Raw genomic sequence first — 21,192 nt, 5'->3', positions numbered from 1 at the left:
AAACTTGTGCATTTATTGAAGATTTAACCACAGCCATCTCCCCAGTGCCTTTGCCTGACATGCAGCCCCATATCATCAAGGACTGAGGGAATTTTTACCTTTTCTTCAGGCAGTCATCTTTGTAAATCTCACTGGAACAGCACCAAACAAAAGTTCCAGCATCATCACCTTGTCCAATGCAGATTCTTGACTCTTACCATAAAATGTCTGAGTGAGTGCTCGTCCGAGACTGACTCCATACTTTTTGCAAGGGGGTATAGCAGGGGTCAGGAAACTATGGCTCGGGAGCCATATCTGGCTCTTTTGATGAGTGCATCTGGCTCTCCGCCAAACCGTAATCTTAAACGTGGAACTGGCCGGCTCGCTTGACATTAATGAGCTGTGATGAGCTCACGGCGCATTCTCACAGTGAACTTGGACACTTCAAACGTACATTGCAATTATATGCTTCAATTCGGTGCCCATTGGTGGTCGCGGATTGCACGGAGATTGGCATTACGGAGCTCGCCTAACGCATTAAGTCTCCGCTGAGCCAGCAGCGTGGCTATAACGTATAGTATAGTCAATAAAAATGCATAGAGGGAAATTAAAGCACGAAAGTGAACTGTGTGGTACCGCAAGTCACACAGGTGTGTGATCTGTTTCACTTTCATGACTTTTTCGCCTGTGAAATTGTTGCCATTTCTGGGAGTGAGATACTCACGAAACTGCTACCTTGAGAGACTCCACCTGTCTTGGCCACATTGATGCATACAACCCCCTGTTTGTGGTTCCCACTTCCAGGAAATATACGTAAAGCCAATCCATGTTTCTATTTGTTATTTTCCAAGTGGTGAGTACGCAACTGAGATTTTTATCAATCACAACTAGACGACTATATAATATATATATACACACACACACACACACACTCTGTATGGCTCTCATGGAGTCACATTTTAAAATATATTAGATGTTTTGGCTCTCTCAGTCAAAAAGGTTCCCAACCCCTGGGTTATAGTATATGTATATATCAAGAGTTGTCCCGATCAATATATTTTTGCACCCGAAGTCGAGTCCCGAGACACCCGATTTTGAGGAGCTGCCGATACTGAGTACCGATCCGGTTCCTCGGCAATGTATTAATTTATTAATACATAGTTTGTTTGGTTTTTTTGTTTCTTTTGACACTATATTTGTATCCATTAAGGAATAATCTTTGAAACACAATTTTTTTCCCCACCTGATTCTAATCTTCTAAAAATTTTACGTAGTAGAAAACATACATTTTCTTGTTTCTTTTAATACCTTTGTACATTTTTTAGCTTTGTAGCCCTTAATTTAAAAAAAAAAAAAAATCTTAAAAACCTCTTGCACCCTATTCCGATCATCTAAAAATTATTTGCAAAGGCCTAATTAAAAAAATCAAAAACATTTTTTTTTAGACCAGCATAATAACAGACCATATCAATTTACAAAACTTATTTTTTTAATCCAGTGTTTGCTTAAATGTTCATTTACATACAAAAACTTACCGTTTGCATTTCTGTGCATTCGCTTCTTGTTATAGTAAATGAAAACAATTTGTTGTGGTTTTTTTTGTTTTTGATTTTTTGCTACAACAACAGCAATGAACAGGACTTACTCGTAATTACCAATTAGCAAGTGGAAAGGATCATTATCAGCATATGAAGGCAGTATAAATCATGACTGGCCAACTAGCATGCTTCCGCTAGCATCCGCTAAATTCTTATGCTTGAAAATCATTAGCCGATTAAAATCATTGGTCAACTACCTAGCATTTTTGCTAGCTTCCTATAAGTTTTTGTACTTAAATATCATTGGGCAAGTAGCGTCTGCTAAGTTATTGTGCTTAAAAAAATCATTTGACAACGAGCTAGCTTCCGCTAAGTTCTTGTGCTTTGTTAACCAACTAACTAGCTTCCGCTAGCTATACACCCCTCTCCATTGAGATGTCCTCAGGAAACCCTGCAGAACTTTTCCTCCTGACGTCACACGTACTTCCGGGTGGCAAAAACTCGGAAACAAACTTTTTGTCTTGTATATCTTTTGACCAAAAGTAAGCCAGCAAAGTCAACGGCTCAAATGTTCAGATTCAAACATGTTTAGTGTCAAAAGAAAATGTCCGCGCCACCCGGAAGTATCTCAGAGGGCACCTGGAATTGACGAAGCCTATATGGGGATGGACACGATCGTGGGCAGTTCTCCGATGGGCGGCGGGTTGTACTTCTCCACCCTCATCAGCCGTCGCAGGATGTCGTCGCGGTCGCGCGGCCAACAGTACACGTGCGTGTTAAGTAGCCAGTTGGGAACATGACACTGCAAAAAAAAAAAAAAGCCAAGATATTTTGTTTTTTTTTTCGGATAACAGAATTCCGATCTTTGTTTCTTCATACCTTTTTAGCACCGGGGAACAGAATGGGAATAAATCGGAAATTCTTGCTTCCATTCTGTATGAACTCGTTCTGGAGCTGAATAGAACGACGGCGTTGACGAAAAAGTGTCGTAAAACGTTGCGACGTCAAATGTCCTGCCAACCTGTTTGTGGATGTAGACGGTATTGCAGGTTCTCTCGTCGTTTTCGGGACTGACGTGCGAGGCGGTGACCGTCTCGTGGTATTTGGGGCTGATGATGATGATGATCAGGTATTCCTTCTGTGGAGGCAGGGGTCAAAGTTAAGGGCCAGGGGCTAGATCGGGGTCCGCGTGTGTGTTCCACAAAAGTAAATCATGCACGACTTCATGTTTTTCGTGAAAATAACATTCGAAACACGTTTCTGTAGTCCTGGATGGAAGATTAAGGAAAACATTTTTTTTTAAATACATTTAAAATATATATACTGCATATTAATTTTTTATTTTTATTATTTAAAAAAAAAAAAAAAAGAACCAAAATGAAAAATAAATTAATACAAATTTTAAAAAAGAACCAAAAATAAAGACAATATTTAGTTTTTTGCCTTTTTAAATTAAAAAAAAAAGAAAAATAATTTGTATCATATGTAAAAGAATGACCTTTTTCCGGTTCTGTGATTTAAAAAATAAATAAATAAATATTTGCAATTAAGAAGCTCAAAAGAAAAGATTTGGATAAATTTTGGGTCAACAATGTCTCAAAACAATTAATAAACAATCAAAATAATTTTTGATTGATTTGATAATCGGTTAGTTGTCGATTAATTGTGACAGCCCTCGTACAGTGGTATGAAAAATGATCTGAACCTTTTGGAATTTCTCACATTCCTGCATAAAAGCAGCATCAAATATGATCTGATCTTTGTCAAAATCACACAGATGAAAAAACAGTGTTTTAACTTAAACCACCCAAACATTTATAGGTTTTCATATTTTAATGAGGATAGTATGCAAACAATGTCATAAGGGGGAAAAATAAGTAAGTGAACCATCACATTTAATATTTTGCCCCCCCCCCCCTTAGCAGCAATAACTTCAACCAGACGCTTCCTGTAGCTGCAGATCAGTCTGACACATCGATCAGGACTAACTTTTGCCCATTCTTCTCGACAAAACTGCTGTAGTTCAGTCAGATTTCTGGAATGTTTGGAATGAATCCCTGTCTTTAGGTCATGCCACAGCATTTCAATGGGGTTCAAGTCTGAACTTTGACTTGGCCACTCCAGAACGTGTATTTTGTTCTTCTGTAACCATTCTGAAGTTGATTTACTTCTGTTTTGGATCATTGTCTTGTTGCAGCATCCATCCTCTTTTTAGCTTCAAATGTCTGACAGACGGCCTCGGGTTTTCCAGCAAAACATCCTGATAATTTTTTAAAATTCATTCTTCCATTAATGATTGCAAGTTGTCCAGGCCCTGAGGCAGCAAAACAGCCCCAAATAATGATGCTCCCTCCACCATGCTTCACGGTGGGGATGAGATGTTGATGTTGTTGAGCTGTTCCATTTTTCCTCCACACATGACGTTGTTACTCCTAAACAATTCAACTTTGGTTTCATCAGTCCACAAAATATTTTGCCAAAACTTCCGTGGAGTGTCCAAATGCCTTTTTGCGAACATTAAAGGATGTTTTTTTTTTAGACAGCAGTGGCTTCCCCCGTGGAGTGCTCCCATGAACACCATTCTTCGCCATAATTTTACATACACTTGATGTGTGCACAAAGATATTGGACTGTGCCTGTGATTTCTTTAAGTCTTTAGCAGACACTCTAGGGTTCTTTTTTACCTCTTTGAGTATTCTGCGCTGAACTCTTGGCGTCATCTTTGGTGGACGGCCACTCCTTGGGAGAGAAGCGACAGTGCCAAACACTCTCCATTTGTGGACAACTTCTCTGACTGTCGACTTATGAACATCCAGACTTTTAGAGATGGTTTTGTATCCTTTCCCAGCTTCATAAAAATCAACAATCTTCAGACAGCTCTTTTGACCGAGCCATGATGCACATAGACAATGCTTCTCATCACGACGATTCTTACCAGGTCTGTGTTTTATAGTGGGCAGGGCAGCTTCAAACCACTCTTCAGTGATTGGGCACACACCTGACTTAAAATGTTTGGTAAAAATTGGTTTCAATTGCTCTTCAAGTCTCCTTAGACAGAAGGTTCACTTACTTATTTTCCCCCCCTTCTGTCATTGTTTGAATGCTATCCTCATTAAAATATGAAAAACTATAAATGTTTGGGTGGTTTTAGTTAAAGCAGACACTGTATTTTCATCTGTGTTATTTTGACAAAGATCATATCACATTTGATGCCGATTTAATGCAGAAATGTGAGAAATTCCAAAAGGTTCAGATACTTTTTCATACCACTGGAATGCCCATCGGGTTTATCATTACGAACTGAAAGCGGTGACATTTTTACCTCACTGAGGTAGCGCTCCATGAAGTCGATCTTGCTGATGCTGCGGAACTGCTGCTCGAAGATGTCGATCTGAAAGCGCGATGTAACTTCAATGTCATTTTTCATTCCATTGACGGCGAGAGACATGCGATCCATTTACACTCCAATTAGATCGCATGTTTATCGCCGTCAATGGCACTGAAACATACAGTAATTTATCATAAATTGTCGTACATGCGTGTCGAAGCCGTTGTGTCGCAGCAGCGCCACAAACTTGATGATTTCATTCACGTGAGCGTCATCATCCGCTTCATATGTGACGAACACTCGCCCTGCATGGCACAACATGACAAAGATTCTAAAAAAATGGGCCGTTGTATGCAAAATTTTGGAGGACTGTCCGCTCACTTTGCTCCAGGGACAAGGAAATGCTAGGTGTCGACAGCTTCTCAACAGGGGGTACGCTGCGGCCACTGTCATAAAAAATACATTTAAATACATATAAGTACATACAGAACACAGTGGTACAGTGGGGCAAATAAGTATTTAGTCAACCACCAATTGTGCAAGAGAAAGAATGTGAAGAAAAAAAAAAGAAAATCACATTGTTTGATTTTTAAAGAATTTATTTCCAAATTAGAGTGGAAAATAAGTATTTGGTCACCTACAAACAAGCAAGATTTCTGACTGTCAAAGAGGTCTAACTTCTTCTAACGAGGTCTAACGAGGCTCCACTCGTTACCTGTATTAATGGCACCTGTTTTAACTCATCATCGTTATAAAAGACACCTGTCCACAATCTCAGTCAGTCACACTCCAAACTCCACTATGGCCAAGACCAAAGAGCTGTCGAAGGACACCAGTGACAAAATTGTAGACCTGCACCAGGCTGGGAAGACTGAATCTGCAATAGATAAAACGCTTGGTGTAAAGAAATCAACTCTGGGAGCAATTATTAGGACACAAGACCACTGACAAGCTCCCTCTATCTGGGGCTCCATGCAAGATCTCACCCCGTGGCGTCAAAATGATAACAAGAACGGTGAGCAAAAATCCCAGAACCACACGGGGGGACCTAGTGAATGACCTACAGAGAGCTGGGACCACAGTAACAGAGGCCACTATCAGTAACACAATGCGCCGCCAGGGACTCAAATCCTGCACTGCTAGACGTCTCCCCCTGCTGAAGCCAGTACACGTCCAGGCCCGTCTGCGGTTCGCTAGAGAGTATTTGGATGATCCAGAATAGGACTGGGAGAATGTGTTATGGTCAGATGAAACCAAAAAAGAACTTTTTGGTAGAAACACAGGTTCTCGTGTTTGGAGGAGAAAGAATACTGAATTGCATCCGAAGAACACCATACCCACTGTGAAGCATGGGGGTGGAAACATCATGCTTTGGGGTTGTTTTTCTGCAAAGTGAGCAGGACGACTGATCAGTGTAAAAGAAAGAATGAATGGGGCCATGTATCGAGAGAGTTTGAGTGAAAATCTCCTTCCATCAGCAAGGGTATTGAAGATGAGACGTGGCTGGGTCTTTAAGCATGACAATGATCCCTAACACACAGCCAGTGCAAAAAATGATTGGCTTCGTAAGAAGCATTTCATGTTCCTGGAGTGGCCTAGCCAGTCTCCAGATCTACGTGATTTGCAAATAAATTCTTTAAAAATCAAACAATGTGATTTTCTGTTTTTTTTCCCCACATTCTGTCTCTCATGGTTGAGTTTTACCCATGTTGACGATTACAGCCTCTCTGATATTTTCAAGTGGGAGAACTTGCACAATTAGTGGTTGAGTTAATACTTATTTGCCCCACTGTAACTCTTCTTACGAACGTCTCTACATACAGAATTTTAAGGTTAAGACAAACCTCAACAGGAAAATATTGCCTCTTTTTACAAAAGAAATTTTAGGATACAAAAGGAAAAAAAATACAGTATGGCTGGTACTCGCAGCGTTTACTGAAGGTAACATACTTATAGCTGCTCTGCCATTGGCTATTGCCTAGCATTCCTGGCATCCAATTGGCTAAGAGGGTAAGAATTTTTGACAGAAAAAGCTCTTTGTTTTCATAAGGCCGCAGGTACAGTGGCTTAAAGACTAGCAGCACATTCGACATATTAACATAAAATAAATCAAATTTGCGACTCGAGGACAAGTCCCAGTGACTCGAGTCCAATGGCGTACCGCAAGCAACACGTCACTTCCGCTCATTAATATTCATGACATTAGCTACTGTTGCTAAGTAGGGACAAGCCACCGTTTCTCCCTAATAGGAAATGAATGGAAATCGTGTACGAAAGAGATTTTTACAGAGCTAAATCGACCAATTATCTCCGAAAATGATGTGCCTGGTGCCAAATTCACTGGCAAAGATGTGGAAGAACATAAAAATGTTCAGTTAAAGAGATGTCTTTAGTGTCGAAGGCTGAAAAAGACTAAAAAAACGAGCTGACCTAAGCATAGCTTTAGCTTTTTTATCGACGCGACTGACAAGGACATTCTCCTGTTACAACAAGCTATCCTTTACCATCAGCCCTTTCTTTCTTATATATCCTCTGGTTGTCCTAAGTCTCTTACCGTTCTTCGGGGTAATTTAGTTAGCTTTGTGTAGCGATCCCAAATGCTACTCAGTGACAGCCAACGAACACTTTTAATTTTTTCATTGATAACACATCTTAATTCTATAATTTATTTACACTTCCCCCTTACTAAAGTTGTTTTTTATACATATATAACAGAAATGGTAACAGTGGCAGTCAGATAACATTGTAATTCTTTTCAGGTCATTCATTGTCAGACAGAAGCAGTACGGCACAACGTTACGCTAAAAAAATAAGTTTAAAAATATAAAAATGGCTTACCTCTTTGTCCTATGAAAGACCATGCCAACCCAACATAATGTTTACTGCATATGAAATGTGAATGGATTCACCGAGCTGGTGTTAAAAGTCCGCGCAAGTTGATTCGGTCTACACATTTTTTCCTCCCTAGTTTTTGGTTTCCGGAAACGTATGAAGAAAACATCCTTCATGTGTCGTAATGTCTAGAGTCGTTTCTACAAGTTCCAAAAAAGCAATGCGTGATTGGCATTTTCGCTTTTGAAAGATTACCGGAGAAAAGTAGCACAAATTACGTTGGGTCTATGTGAGGGCGGGTCTATAATGTCCCACTTCGGCTTTACTTCCGCTTTACGATGCGATCTCACGGTCTAAAAATAGCCTGCGTGCGGTACGCCATTGTTGGGCGCTAGCCATTGGTTGCTAAAGCTGCTAGCCTGGGCTATTAGCCTAACAGCTAGTATGTGCTCCTGCCATGCTGGTGGCACAGTTTTGCATTATTACCATCAAAGATGAAGCGGTAGCAGAAAAAAAAAGGAACTTACGAAGGAGTGAATCGGTCCCAAGGAGGTCTGCAATCACCTGCGTGAAAACAAGCAAATCTGACAATAGCACAGAGTAAAACTAGCGGTGTAGCAATACAGCAGGGGTTGGGAACCTTTTTGGCTGAGAGAGCCATGAACACCACATATTTTTAAATGTAATTCTGTGAGAGCCATGCAATATTTTTAAAACTAAAAATACAAGTAATATGTGCATTTTATGTAATTTCAACATTTTTAAAGTATAATAAGTCTCTGAATTATTTTAATAACTTTATAAATAATGATAATTACATAAAATAATAATTATTAAATAATATTAAAATAATTATTTTAATATTTTGTGTCCACAGATAGACTGTTGTACTTACGGTTTTAAACCAGCAGGGGGGAGGCGTTCGCTACATGGCGTGCATGGGAAACAAATGTTCGCATTTGAGAGCGAATAAGAAATCAGCCGTCTTGGCAGCATTGTGAGACAGACGTTGTAAACTAATATTTTTTTCTTGTTTGAGGTGAGAAAAGAGTATCATTTGACTGTGTATATTAGCGGATTGCTTTATTTTATGATGATTGTGATGTGTGCCGTGTGTTAATATAGTTCAGAAATATGTTAATCGTGAAGTATTGTAATGTCCGTAACTATTTGTGGGCCCTTGAAGAGGCCATCAGACAGCAGAGTAGTGACGTAGCGGGAAGCAAGGAGGAGAGAGCGTATGGCGTGAGAGCGTAGTTAGTAATAACGCTGTTATTTTGTTTATTATTTCTATGGTTGCCACAATACAGTGGGAAAGTCATCACCGACTCCTCTCCATCCTATTTCCCCATTCGGGGCTATTACAGTATGTTTATGTGTGACTGCAGATGTGTTTGTAATGGCAAGCGGACGACGAGTGAATACTACAAAATGCAGAAGTTAAATGTTTTGTCACAAAAACTTGTATTTGTTTATTATTATAATTATGTAAGAGTCTACATTTTAGAGCGAATAAGAAATGAGCCGTCTGTGTGCAGCAATGCGAGACGGACGTTTTTTTTTCTTGCTTCAGCTGTACAAAAAAAATGAAAATAAAGCAAAAATGAAATGTGAAGCAACAGACTGAAGCATTTAATCCCTGTCTGCACCACGCTACAGATCCATAGATATTATTTCAAACGACTGCCACACGCATCCTCAGACTTCAGACGTTCTCCACTGCCGCACCTGTAGTGTCCCGAAAGTCGCCTCATCACTGGGTTTGCCAATGGAAAACATGTGAGCGTCCCTTACTGGTTGCTCTTTTTAACGCTTCCCCTGTGGCTCTTACCCCCGCCAGGTTTCCCCCGAGGTCCTAGCGCCGTTCCCATTACATAACGAAACTTTTTTTTTTTTTTTAATAACTGAAGATTTGTCTGCGAGCCAGATGCAGGCGTCAAAAGAGCCATATCTGGCTCGCGAGCCATAGGTTCCCGACCCCTGCAATTCAGTATATCAATTTGGATTGAAGGTTTTTGCATCAAATTGAATCATGGCAGATTTTGTAATACAGGTAATCCCGGGGTTACGATGTACCCGATTTACGTGATTTTGACTTGATGACGCTGGAGTCCAGTTTTTTTTTAAATTTGGTTTTAGTCGCATTACCAGTACCTTATTGTACCTCACAGTTTCTTATTTCTTTACCTTATTTTATTAATATGACTATTCTGCCCTTTGGCGAAATGTGTATTCAATTATAATGTTGACTTTTGTTTTGTGATGCATGCTTTTATTTTGGCGAAGGAAGCGTAGAGAAGGTAGTACTTTCGCACGCGAGTAAGAGCGCATGTACACACGAAGATGAGTATACGTGCACACACACGAGGAAGAGTGCATTTGCTCCCACGAAGAAGTCGCGCAGCTGAGTGAGAGAAAGGGGAAAGATCACAGCTTAGCTCACTGTCTAGCTAGGACTTAGCTCCAACGTCTTGGCGAGGACAGTACAATAATGCATGTCTTTGGATAGTTATTTTGAGATTTAGAGGACATTTAGGAGTACTTCTGACTTACGCGCAAATTTAGTTTATGTCGCCAGCGTAGGAACTAGGGGTGTGACAAAATATCGAAATGGTGGTATATCGTGATACTTTGTATCCCCATAGGTTATCGATATGCTCCTGTCAAGAATCGAGATATCCTTTTAAAAAGGTGTCAGTTAAAAAAAATAATAAAATGATGCCACTGACGGTGCTCGACGCCCAATCCATTTAGACAGGGGAAGTTTTTTCATTCAAAACCAGAGCATGCACAGTCATTCGTCCGATTTTCGGGGCATTTACAGGTCACTTGCTATGTATTTTAGGGCAGGGGTCCCCAAACTTTTTCCTGTGGGGGCCACATAACTTTTCCCTTCTCTGATGAGGGGCCGGGTCAGTTTGTAACAGAAAAAGTGTGACGATTGCAGGAGTGCCTAAATGTAAAAATGTATTGTTTTTCAGAAAGCCACAATCAAATAACCCTTTCTGTATTCTTTACGGAACAAAAGTAAAAAAATAAAATAAAATAATAATAATATAATATAATATAATAATAATATAATTAGGGCTGTCAAACGATTAAAATTTTTAATCGAGTTAATTACAGCTTAAAAATTAATTAATCGTAATTAATCGCAATTAATCGCAATTCAAACCATCTATAAAATATGCCATATTTTTTGTAAATTATATATATATTCTGTAAAATAAATTGTTGGAATGGAAAGATAAGACATAAGATGGATATATACATTCAACATACGGTACATAAGGACTGTATTTGTTTATTATAACAATAAATCAACAAGATGGCATTAACATTAAGAATCTGTTAAAGCGATCCATGGATAGAAAGACTTGTAGTTCTTAAAAGATAAATGTTAGTACAATTTATAGAAATTTTATATTAAAACCCCTCTTAATGTTTTCGTTTTAATAAAATTTGCAAAATTTGCAATCAAAAAATAAACTAGTAGCCCGCCATTGTTGATGTCAATAATTACTTACACAATGCTCATGGGTGCTGAAGCCTATAAAATCAGTCGCACCCAAGCGCCAGCAGAGGGCGGCAAAACTCCATAAAACACAATTAACAAGTGGGCATTTCACTCTACTGTCATTTAAATCTGTCTGAGCGGGACATGTGCGTTAATTGCGTCAAATATTTTAACGTGATTAATTTAAAAAATTAATTACCGCCGTTAACGCGATAATTTTGACAGCCCTGAATAAAATAGAATAATAAATAATAATAACACTATCAATTAAATAGATAATAACCAAATAACCCTCTCTGGGTTCTTCACAGAAAAAAGCCAGGAAATAAATAACACTATTGAGGAAAAAAAAAAAAAAAAAAAAGTTCAGGGGGCCGGACCAAATGTGTCGGCGGACCGAATGGCCGTAGTTTGGGGACCCCTGTTTTAGGGCATTTACAGGTCATTTTCTGTTGAGTTTGAGTCACTGCCAAATCATTTGGGTGATTCCCAGGTCACTTCCTGTTCTGTAACGCAAAATAAACAGCAAGTGACCCATCAAATACCCCAAAATCAACAGGAAGTAACTGAAAATCAATAGGTAAATGACTTTAAATGGCCCAAAATTACTCATTGCCTGGCATTGGCTGTCACTGACAGCCATAGACGTTCAATCCGTTTGAAGTGGGAGGGATAGCAGCGAATGGATTCGTTCATTCGCTGCCACCCTCCCAGTTCAAATGGATTGGACGTCTACTAGTGATAAACTCATTTCAATTCACAGCAGCTTGTTTTTTGTAGTATATCCTAGAATGATTTCCTGACCAATGTATCGAAAATCGTTATATCGTCAAATCGTATCGTATCGTGAGGTGCCAAGAGGTTCCCACTCCTAGTAGGAACGGAACTCCTTCGTAACCCGGGGACTGTCTGTATTGGTAAATTTCATTTCGTCGCATCATCGAGAGATTGGTGTTTAGGGATGTAACAATACGCCAATATGGACTGGTTAAGAAACAATCTAATCAAATTGTTTGAAATGCTAAATACTGATCACTACCATCATCTTTTGTTCAAAAGAAAGTTTTTCATTCAAATATCTGAAATTTTCAGCAACAAAATTGGCTAAAATGTTCAAATTGCTTTACATTTTTTTTAAGTGAAACGTAACTTGTTTAAAAGTTTACATAATATCATACTAAATAGATCGGTAGCCCTTGAAATGATTCAATATCAAATCGTTTGTAATATCAACAAATAAAGCAAATTTAACACATTGTCTGCCATTGACGATGCTAGATGTTGAATCCATTTAACTACTACTAGTGTCTAATTGGTGGGAGGGTGAAACTTGGCTATAGGAAGTACTCACAGCATTGCGGGGCTTGGTTCTGAAGCCACGGCGGTTTGGTGTCAGAGGGACAGCGCGTATAGCAGGTTGCCCCCGGGGGTGAGCACACGTAAAGGTGGCGGCAAGCCGGCTCGGACCGGAGCGAGCACGGTTGCTCCAAGCTCAAGTCATGTTCCGATTGGGAGCCAACGCAGCAGCTGCAAGGTTCTTCATGACCAGATGAAGCGGCGCTGCTGGGGTATCCGGACCAGTCGCCGGAGAGGCTCGGTCGTGCCCAGCTACCGTCCGCCATGCTGGGGAACGGCGTGGGAGGGCAGGTGAGGAAGGAACACTCCGGTTCGGGGTCCCGGTACGGCTCCGGACTAGAAGAAGCGCCAGAGGCGGCCCGGTCGTAAAAGGGGAGCGAGTTCAGTTTGGGAGCGGCCATCGCTTCTCGCTGCTCGGCGCTCATGGTCTCATCGTCCTCTTGGGGTGTGTTGGGGTTGCTTGGGAACCAACTGGACACCACGACGTTAAAGTCAGACACACTTAGGGTTTGGAGATCTTACATTTAGGCCATGTCTACACATAGCAGGGTGTTCTGCAAAAAGAACTTTTTCTACAGTTTTAATGAAACTTTCCACGTTTAAACTTGATAGCTATCCCTTTAAAACATTAACTACAGAATGTTTAAGCTGTTGAAGAATAAGGATATCGACTTTGTGTTCATCTAAACAGGCTCAAGTTTCACACTGAGTAAGTATACATACTGAGAAAGTATTTTATAATTGAATATACTGTACAGAAAATAATTTTGTAACAGTTTTGGTTTGTGGTGTGCCGCGAGATTTTTTCCAATGTAAAAACGTGCCGTGAGTCAAAAAAGATTGAAAAACACTGAACTCGCACCTTTCACATAGGGCTTTGCTCGTAAAGTTAGCGAACGTCAGTTGGGATCTGAATTGTCGCCAGTTGGCATTGTGACAAGTTATTTAAGGCCCCTTTGTAAAGCGCTTGTTAACGATTTAAAAAAAAATCATGAGCAATGAGGTAACTAGAGTGATGAACTCGTGCCTTCCATACAAGTCATGTTTGTTAGTAAAGTTCTGAATGGTCACCAGTTATTTTTGACAACAAGTTATTTAAGGCCCCTCTATACTCTCCGATAATTAGAGAAAGGGAAGAGTTTCGCCTTGTTGTGGAGGTCGTTTCGTTTGTTTAGCCATCGAGAGTTTATCAAACCGGAGAGCTCCGCTACAGGTCGCATTTGAAAGTACCCCCATTCCCGCGCTATTCGTACACACCCCCGTTCATAAAACAGCCTACATGTGTACTTCTGTCTATCTCATAATAGCTAAGTGAATGGAATTTATACTGTACCTGTAAATTCATATTTTACGCTGTACAGCTGTTCTCTGCTTAATGCAAATGGGACATACTGTATATTTTATAATTTAGATTTTGTATAATTTGCTACTTAATGCATCTTATATGTTCTGATTTCAGCATGAGAGATTTGGACTTGTATATGTTAAATTATTATGTACTGTGTTTAATTCGAGATGTCTCTGGTTGCACTATGAAATGCACTTTTCCGGGGATGCTGTGTGTCCGTGTTACTTTGTCATCTTTTTCACCCCTAACCAGTTTGCATGCCTGGATGTCATTACATATTGCAAATAAGGTTGCTTAAAAGTTGGTGGGGAAAATTTCAGCATTCTGAAAAGTTGGTAGTTTTATGTCCCTACCGTCCCTATGCAAACCTACGCCCTTGCTGTCATATCATCCCTACCAATGTTGAGACCAAACCTCTCGATCATATCATTATTCGAGGCATGTTTTAACTTTTTTTTTTTTTTTTTTAATATTACTTACAAAACTTGAAACATCACATTTAAATGAGAAACTTATTTGAAATTGTGTAGTGGAATACGCTAAAATGTGAAACGTATCACATTAAAAAGTTACGTTTCTCACATTCTGTAACTCATTTCTGGGATTTTCATTTAATTTCACCTTTATTCGACAGTAATATGCTTTTATAAAAAAGAAAACAAAACATAACAGTTTCAGTTCAAGTCAGTGAAAGTCACTGATGGAAGTCCCCAAGCATGACTCACCTATTGGGGGTTTTGAAAGCTGGCAGCATCCTTCGGCCTCTTCCCATCCATGTGTGTCTTCACACTGCACTTGACACACAAATGGATGTGTAAGATTTTTTCTTTCTGTAAATCTCAAACTCCAAATGGATTGGAAGTCTATGGCCGTCAATGGCAGTTGATTGTTATTTTGAACGCATTATGAAATTCTACCGCTGCTGTGACATCTCGTACAGTGCCCTTCATATTTATTGGCACCCCTGAAAAAGATGTTTTAGCTTCTAATATATTTTTTATTCAAATAATATGGGACCTTAATGGAAAAAAACAGAAAAATCCAACCTTCAATACAAGTGCATTCATTCAGTGGGGAGAAAATCCCACATAAAGAAAAAATTATTTGACATCAAATAATGTGTGTCACAATTATTAGCACCCCTGGTGTTAAAACTTTGTACAATCCCCTTTTGCCAACAAAACAAGGACTGGGGACTGAGATGGCCATGGGAGGAGCTTGATTTTGTGTCTGGTGAACCATTTCTGTGTAGATTTGGCCATATGTTTAGGCTCATTGTCTTGCTGAAAGACCCAGTGACGACCCATCTTCAGCTTTCGGGCAACAGATTTTGATTTAAAATGTCCTGGTATTTCAAAGCATTCATGATGCCATGCACCCTAACAAGGTTCCCAGGGCCTTTGGAAGCGAAACAGCCCCACAGCATCACTGACCCACCCCCATACTTCACAGTGGGTATGAGGTGCTTTTCAGCATGCGCATCTTTCGTGGCACGCCAGACCCACTTAGAGTGTTTGTTGCCAAAAAGCTGAAGATGAGTCGTCACAATGACCCTAAACATATGGCCAAATCTACACAGAAATGGTTCACCAGACACAAAATCAAGCTCCTCCCATGGCCATCTCAGTCCCCAGACCTTATTTTGTTGGCAAAAGGGGGTCGTACAAAGTATTAACACCAGGGGTGCTAATAATTGTGACACACATTATTTGATGTCAAATAATTTTTTCTTTATATGGGATTTTTTCCCCACTGAATGAATGTACTTGTATTGAAGGTTGGATTTTTCCGCTTTTTTTCCATTAAGGTCACATATTATTTGAATTTTAAAAAATATTAGAAGCTAAAAAACACATCTTTTTCAGGGGTGCCAATAATTATGGAGGGCACTGTATCTCGAAAAACTCGTAGATCTTGTCACAAACACACCGAGGGAATTTCTGCATGTGTTTGAAGTTGACACAGTTGGCCCACGTGTGACATCAGTTACAAAACTAACACTTCGAAATGTTTGATTGTAATCACACAGGTTTACACAGTAAAGTTAATTAAACGCGAATATTAAATATGACAATTTAAGGGGGGAAAACCCCATTCAAGCCCTCGGTTAAATTCTTCCATTAAATGACATTTAAATGTCATTTGCAGTTTTGTATGTGACTTCAATTTAGTTTTTTTGTTTTGCTTTTTTGTTGTTTCTTTATTTCCCCTTCGTTGGCTAGCTTAACCCTTCCTCAACATTCTTTACGTTATTAAAACACATTATAAAGGTATAGTATTTTTGTTACTTTCATATTTTTACCTGTTTTAAGACGTTCGAAACAAGTTATAAGAGGAAAGAAGAGAAGAAGAAAAAAATCTTTTACCGTCGCTGCAGCCGATGTTGGTGGCTAGAATCCTTAGCGGGGACACCTAAAGCCTCTCGCCGGAAAACGAGCTCGCTCGGCGGCTACTTTGAGGAAGACGCTCCGCTGCGTGGTGCCTCGTCTCCGGTTGACATATGAGACGTTTGATCACTTCAGGCTTCTGATTTGATGTGCGAAGGATGTCGTCAACTCAAAGTCGTGTCTGTTTTGGGCTTTCAGCCAAGTCACGCCTGTCACTCACTTCCCACGCAATGTCAGGAATTTACACAACACGTGGACCGTAACGTGATGAACTTTTAATTATTATTATAATTATATGTATATATGACGGAAAACACGGACAAGACTGAAAAAGCCGTTTCTTCTCTTGCACTCCTGTTTAAAAGAAACTGTTGTATTTTAACCAAAACAACTTGTGTTTGACAGAACAATATGTCTATATAATACCATAGCACATTCATGGGGCATTACGCCCCCTATTTTTAATTTGTCCGTTTTACCCTGGAAACGCCCGTTTACAGACGTCACGCAACCGCTTTTGTTTCAACCCAGCCATAAAACGAAGGTAATTATATTTATTATTCAAAATATCATTTTTAGCTTAGAATCATTAATTGATGTCTGATATTTCGTTTAAAAAAACACATTTTAAACCCTTTAATGCCTGCAACATGAAGCAACTGTCAGAGAATCATAAAATTAGAAAAATAAGGTCTTAATGAAACCTTTCTTTCAAATTTGTAAAAAAGAAAAAAAATATATGCGTAATAAGCGCTCTAATATCTATGACCCATGCTAAATCCTGTTTTTCTTTCTCATGGAAACTGCAGATGCAGGAGTTGACTCGCAGCCATTTTTTTCAAATTTTTTTTGAGGAAAGATATTTGAAAATTCTGAATTAGTCTCAAAATCATGAAATTCTAAATGTATCAAATGTGATACATTTGGTAAGAAAGGGTTTAAAAAAATATATTCACTCGCATATTTGAAACTTTTAAATAAATTACGTCACAATGAAAAAAAAAAAAGTGTCTGTAAAAAAAAGTCAGGGATATGTACCTCATAACTATCGCTTAATTGTATTTTTTTTGTTACTGTCGCATTTTCTCCGGTATGTTAGATGATAAATAATCGATCCAAACAAAGAAAAATTGAAAAAAAATGTTTAAAAGGGTAAATACATGAAAAAGAAAATCTCGACCACTCCTTGATGTCTGCGATTTCTGCATCGCCACCCTTGTTATATTACCATGTTTCACCCATAAAATCCCGCAAAAATCCAGCTGTGGCCATTCACAGTTGTGTCTTGACACTCAGTGATACATGCTACATGGAGTTTTGGGATCAAAACAAGGTAAGTACGCGGTAGTATCTCGTTAAAGTCATGGCGTCTGTAATTCTGCTCTCGCGTGCTCTCACCTCCAGATAGGGTTTTGCTGTTTAAATTTTTTTTTTTTTTTTTTTTTTTTAAATGCCCTCCTGTTCAAAAATGAACCTCCAGAAAAGTCAGATTTTAAGCTTTCCAATGATGGATCACACATGCATACCGGGCAATTGGGGGTCTCAGAGCGGAACTTCAAGTCACCGGAGTGTTTTCCGCGATTCCGCTATTTTCAAAAACTTCAAATATTTTCAACAAGTTTTCAACAGCAAATAAATCACTCAATTTAACATCAGAAACTTAATACTTGAGGAGACATGCAGAATCAATCATAGATAATATGTAAACAGATTATTAATAAATTCTATATACAATCACAACTTATTATAGAATAGCCCTTTATAATCATTATACACTATACTGTTAGCGAATGAGGCTAGCGGCCGCCTGGCATAAACAGAGCTTTTCTGGTGAAAATTATTGTGAACAAATGCTTAAATGACCGAATTCTTCATAGATATGGATATAAAACAGTCTCAATTCTTAGTTAAAAGCAAAGAAACCGTGCAGTTATCGTTTATTTTACATTTATTGTCGCAGTACAATGCTATTCTGTTAGTGAATGCGGCTAGCGGCCGCCTGGCGTAAACAGAGCTTTTCTGGCGAAAATTTTTGTGAATAAATGCTTAAATCCCCTTATTCTTCATAGATACGGACGTAAAACAGTCTCAATTCTTGGTTAAAAGCAAAGAAACTGTGCTGTTAGCATTTATTTTACGTATATTGTCGCAGTACCATGCTATTTAGTTAGCGAATGTGGCTAGCAGTTGCCTGGCGTAAACTTTTGTGGCGAAAATTATTGTGAGGAGGCGGGAGGATATTACCGTAATCCAAATAATGCAAACAATGATCCAAATAAGGGACAGCTAGCTTGACTTCGTTGTTCCTTGTGGAGGCTGGCCGCAGTAGTTTTGCAGGTTAGCAAGTTTAATGTTATGCTAATTCTGATGCAGGTCGGACTTTCAGTAGCAAAATTGGTGTTTCCCCCACTGCCACAACATTGATGTCTTTTCACATGACTTACAGTGGCTGCTGCTGGCCGAAAAAAAAAAAAAATCTAATATCCCTCTTCTCCCAAGGGGGCGGAGGAAACGGCATGTTGTCGACATGAGTTTGTCGGGATGTGTGAGTATGTCTATGCATCTTTGTGGTGGGACGGAGGGCTTTAAGTCACCAGCCAGCCAAACGTTCGTTTAAGGGGCGAAAAAATGGACCGGCACATTCAGCAAGTGAAAAGGGATATATGTAAGTCTGAACATCATGAAAATAATTCACTTAACAACGATAGGGTCTATTCTATCATTAAAGCATATGAGAAAGCCCGCAAACAGTTTGCTGAAGACATGTCAACAAAGTACATGGATTACTGGAACCATGTCCTATGGTCTGATGAGACGAGCAGGCTTTCTTGTGCGCCGTCTTCAGAATAGGCTTCCTCCTGGGGTGACAACCATGCACACCAATTTGATGTCGAGTGCGGCGTATGGTCTGAGCACTAACAGGCTGACCCCCCACCTCTTCAATCTCTGCAGCAATGCTGACAGCACTCCTGTAACGAGTCACATGACATTTTGGAGGGAAAATGACAAGCAGTACTCAATTTGGACATTTAGGGATGTACGTTTTTTCAAAGGGGTGTACTCACTTTTGTTTCCAGGGGTTTAGATATTAATGGCTATATTTTGAGTTATTTTGAGGGGAAAATAAATTAACTCTATTATATAAGCTGCACACAGACTACTTTTCATTGTGTCAAAGTGTAATTTTGTCAGTGTTGTCCCATGAAGATATACTTAAATACCTGCAGAAATGCGAGGGGTGTACTCACTTTTGTGATACACTGTAGCAGACAATGAGTTCAAACATTATTATAAATAATGATACTAAAAACTAAAATTAAAAAACACGTTTTTCCCACCCTCCGTGCCAGAAAAATTACTTCCATAAATACACAAACAAGTATTTCAAAAAAGGTCATTTATTGGTGATTAAATTCATTGCGCTCATTGTGAGATAAAACACATATATAGACATTACACAAGCTCATGTTTAAAGTGTGCGCTGCCCACTTTTCTCTGTTGGGAAAAGCAGGCCTCCAGCCATGCCTTGCGTACTGGCAGGACCCTGTCGTAGCGGTTCGTCAGTTCTCGCAGCTCCTGTTTCCACGCAAAATTCAAAGAATCACATAAAGTGGTGTTATTTGAGTCAGATGATTGGGTGGCTAACCTGCGAGTGGACCTCATGCTCCACTTCGGCAACAATGTGGGTGACCTCTCCGCTCATCACTTCTTCTTCATCGCCGTCATAAGTGCAATGAAGCTAAGGAGACAAATGCGCTGTATAGAAAGAAGCGTATTAACATTGGCTGCTACTGACAGTGATAGACGTACGATTTATTATGAGGTGGAGAGGAAAGTGGTGCTCATTCGTAATCTTCACCCACGGTGTTAGTCAGTTTTTGCTGTACACTATCAAGACGGAAGTCGATGCGAATGCTTCCATGCAAATTCTGCAAAGATGGCAGATCAACAAAAGAGACAAAAAGTTTTGTCTGAGGCGGAAAAAAGGGAGGCTACCAGGATATACAGAATAAACATTGGCCCGGCTTTAACTCGCTAAGTAAGCGTGTGTGGGGCGGAGGGGAGGCTCAGCACGTCACATGAGTGACACGACCAAACACTGATCAATGCGTGCTAACTACACATACAATTAAGAAAATATCACACATTGTGTTTTTATGACAGAAACTAGTACGGCGAATTTTCATCTCATTCTCGTGTCGTCAGATGACAACTGGCACCAATCTCATTATGTTTTAGTCTGACATGTTTTCAGCGCGTCATCGTCATGCAAAAAGTGTTCGTTGATGAAATATTTTGTTATCGTTATCGTTGATGGAACCAAAACTGATAGCCACACGGTTGCTAACCGTCATACACTGTTAGCCACAACTGAATTCATTACCTTATTACTATTTATCCTTCACACAGCTGCTGCAAACAGAAGTGTCGGTTAATCCATCTGCAGGCAACCGGGAGATTGATTTTTAATTGATTGATGATTTTACGACACTGTGCTGGTGTGCGCTGGTCCTCATGGAAAAAGCAGCATTGGTCCTCATGGGAAACAGTCTTCCTTAAGACAAAACACTGCCACTTTTGTCCACCGGCGTCGCTAAAATCGATCAAAACTGACAAGCTACCAAGTGTTGCTTTAAGTCATTCACTGCAAGCCCAAGTTTATGTATAGTATTATGCGTTGTGATAGTAAGGCTGTCACGAATAATCAACTAATTTGATAGTCAATGATTTTAATCAAGACAGTTTAAAAGCAAAAAAATAACCAGTAAATATTCCTTCATATTTTTTTATTTGACATTTTAAAGAAGATAATTTCTAGTTTTAATTTGGACAAAAAGGAAAACCGGAAGTATTCTCTTTATTATTTTCTTACCTTTTGCAAATGTACTCATTTAAATGTGTATCCA

General features: G+C 39.4%; 2 protein-coding genes across 5 annotated transcripts in view; both read right to left on the bottom strand.

Annotated features, from left to right (window-relative positions):
* Positions 1–1,057: 1,057 nt before the first annotated feature.
* Positions 1,058–16,491, bottom strand: traf3ip2l (TRAF3 interacting protein 2-like). 2 transcript variants are annotated; one of them, XM_057841631.1, is made up of 10 exons: positions 16,265–16,491; positions 14,624–14,692; positions 12,546–13,021; positions 8,205–8,241; positions 5,227–5,291; positions 5,053–5,150; positions 4,840–4,908; positions 2,539–2,655; positions 2,397–2,471; positions 1,058–2,319 (listed from the first exon to the last, which is right to left on the bottom strand). In XM_057841631.1, the coding sequence occupies exons 2-10, from the start codon at positions 14,668–14,670 to the stop codon at positions 2,173–2,175; spliced, it is 1,131 nt and encodes a 376-aa protein (XP_057697614.1). In that variant the 5' UTR covers positions 14,671–14,692; positions 16,265–16,491; the 3' UTR covers positions 1,058–2,172. The 2 variants fall into 2 exon arrangements, with proteins under 2 accessions (XP_057697614.1, XP_057697613.1); XM_057841630.1 differs by having other exon boundaries at positions 14,624–14,687.
* A 3,182-nt stretch (positions 16,492–19,673) lies between these two features.
* chd1l (chromodomain helicase DNA binding protein 1-like) overlaps positions 19,674–21,192 on the bottom strand; it is a 42,444-nt gene continuing 40,925 nt past the window's right edge. For 2 of the 3 annotated variants that reach the window (XM_057842186.1, XM_057842188.1), the window contains 2 exons: positions 19,932–20,016; positions 19,674–19,861 (listed from right to left, as the gene is read on the bottom strand). In XM_057842186.1, the coding sequence (XP_057698169.1) occupies positions 19,739–19,861; positions 19,932–20,016 (208 nt within the window). In that variant the 3' untranslated portion in view covers positions 19,674–19,738. Of the gene's footprint in view, positions 19,862–19,931; positions 20,025–20,095; positions 20,215–21,192 lie in introns of those variants that run through there. The other variant, XM_057842187.1, reaches the window with a different exon arrangement.

This window comes from Corythoichthys intestinalis, chromosome 7 (assembly GCF_030265065.1).
Source record: "Corythoichthys intestinalis isolate RoL2023-P3 chromosome 7, ASM3026506v1, whole genome shotgun sequence".
Lineage (NCBI taxonomy): Eukaryota > Metazoa > Chordata > Actinopteri > Syngnathiformes > Syngnathidae > Corythoichthys > Corythoichthys intestinalis.
The sequence above is the reverse complement of the archived record's forward strand: the minus strand, read 5'-3'. Positions and strand labels throughout refer to the sequence as shown.

Excerpts from the sequence above, each read along its gene's own strand:
- traf3ip2l (XM_057841631.1), bottom strand. The coding sequence starts at position 14,670 with ATGGGAAGAGGCCGAAGGATGCTGCCAGCTTTCAAAACCCCCAATAG. Across the intron at positions 13,022-14,623 it reads GCTTTCAAAACCCCCAATAG|TTGGTTCCCAAGCAACCCCA; the intron begins GTGAGTCATGCT and ends CGTGGTGTCCAG. Across the intron at positions 2,320-2,396 it reads TGTTCCCCGGTGCTAAAAAG|TGTCATGTTCCCAACTGGCT; the intron begins GTATGAAGAAAC and ends TTTTTTTTGCAG.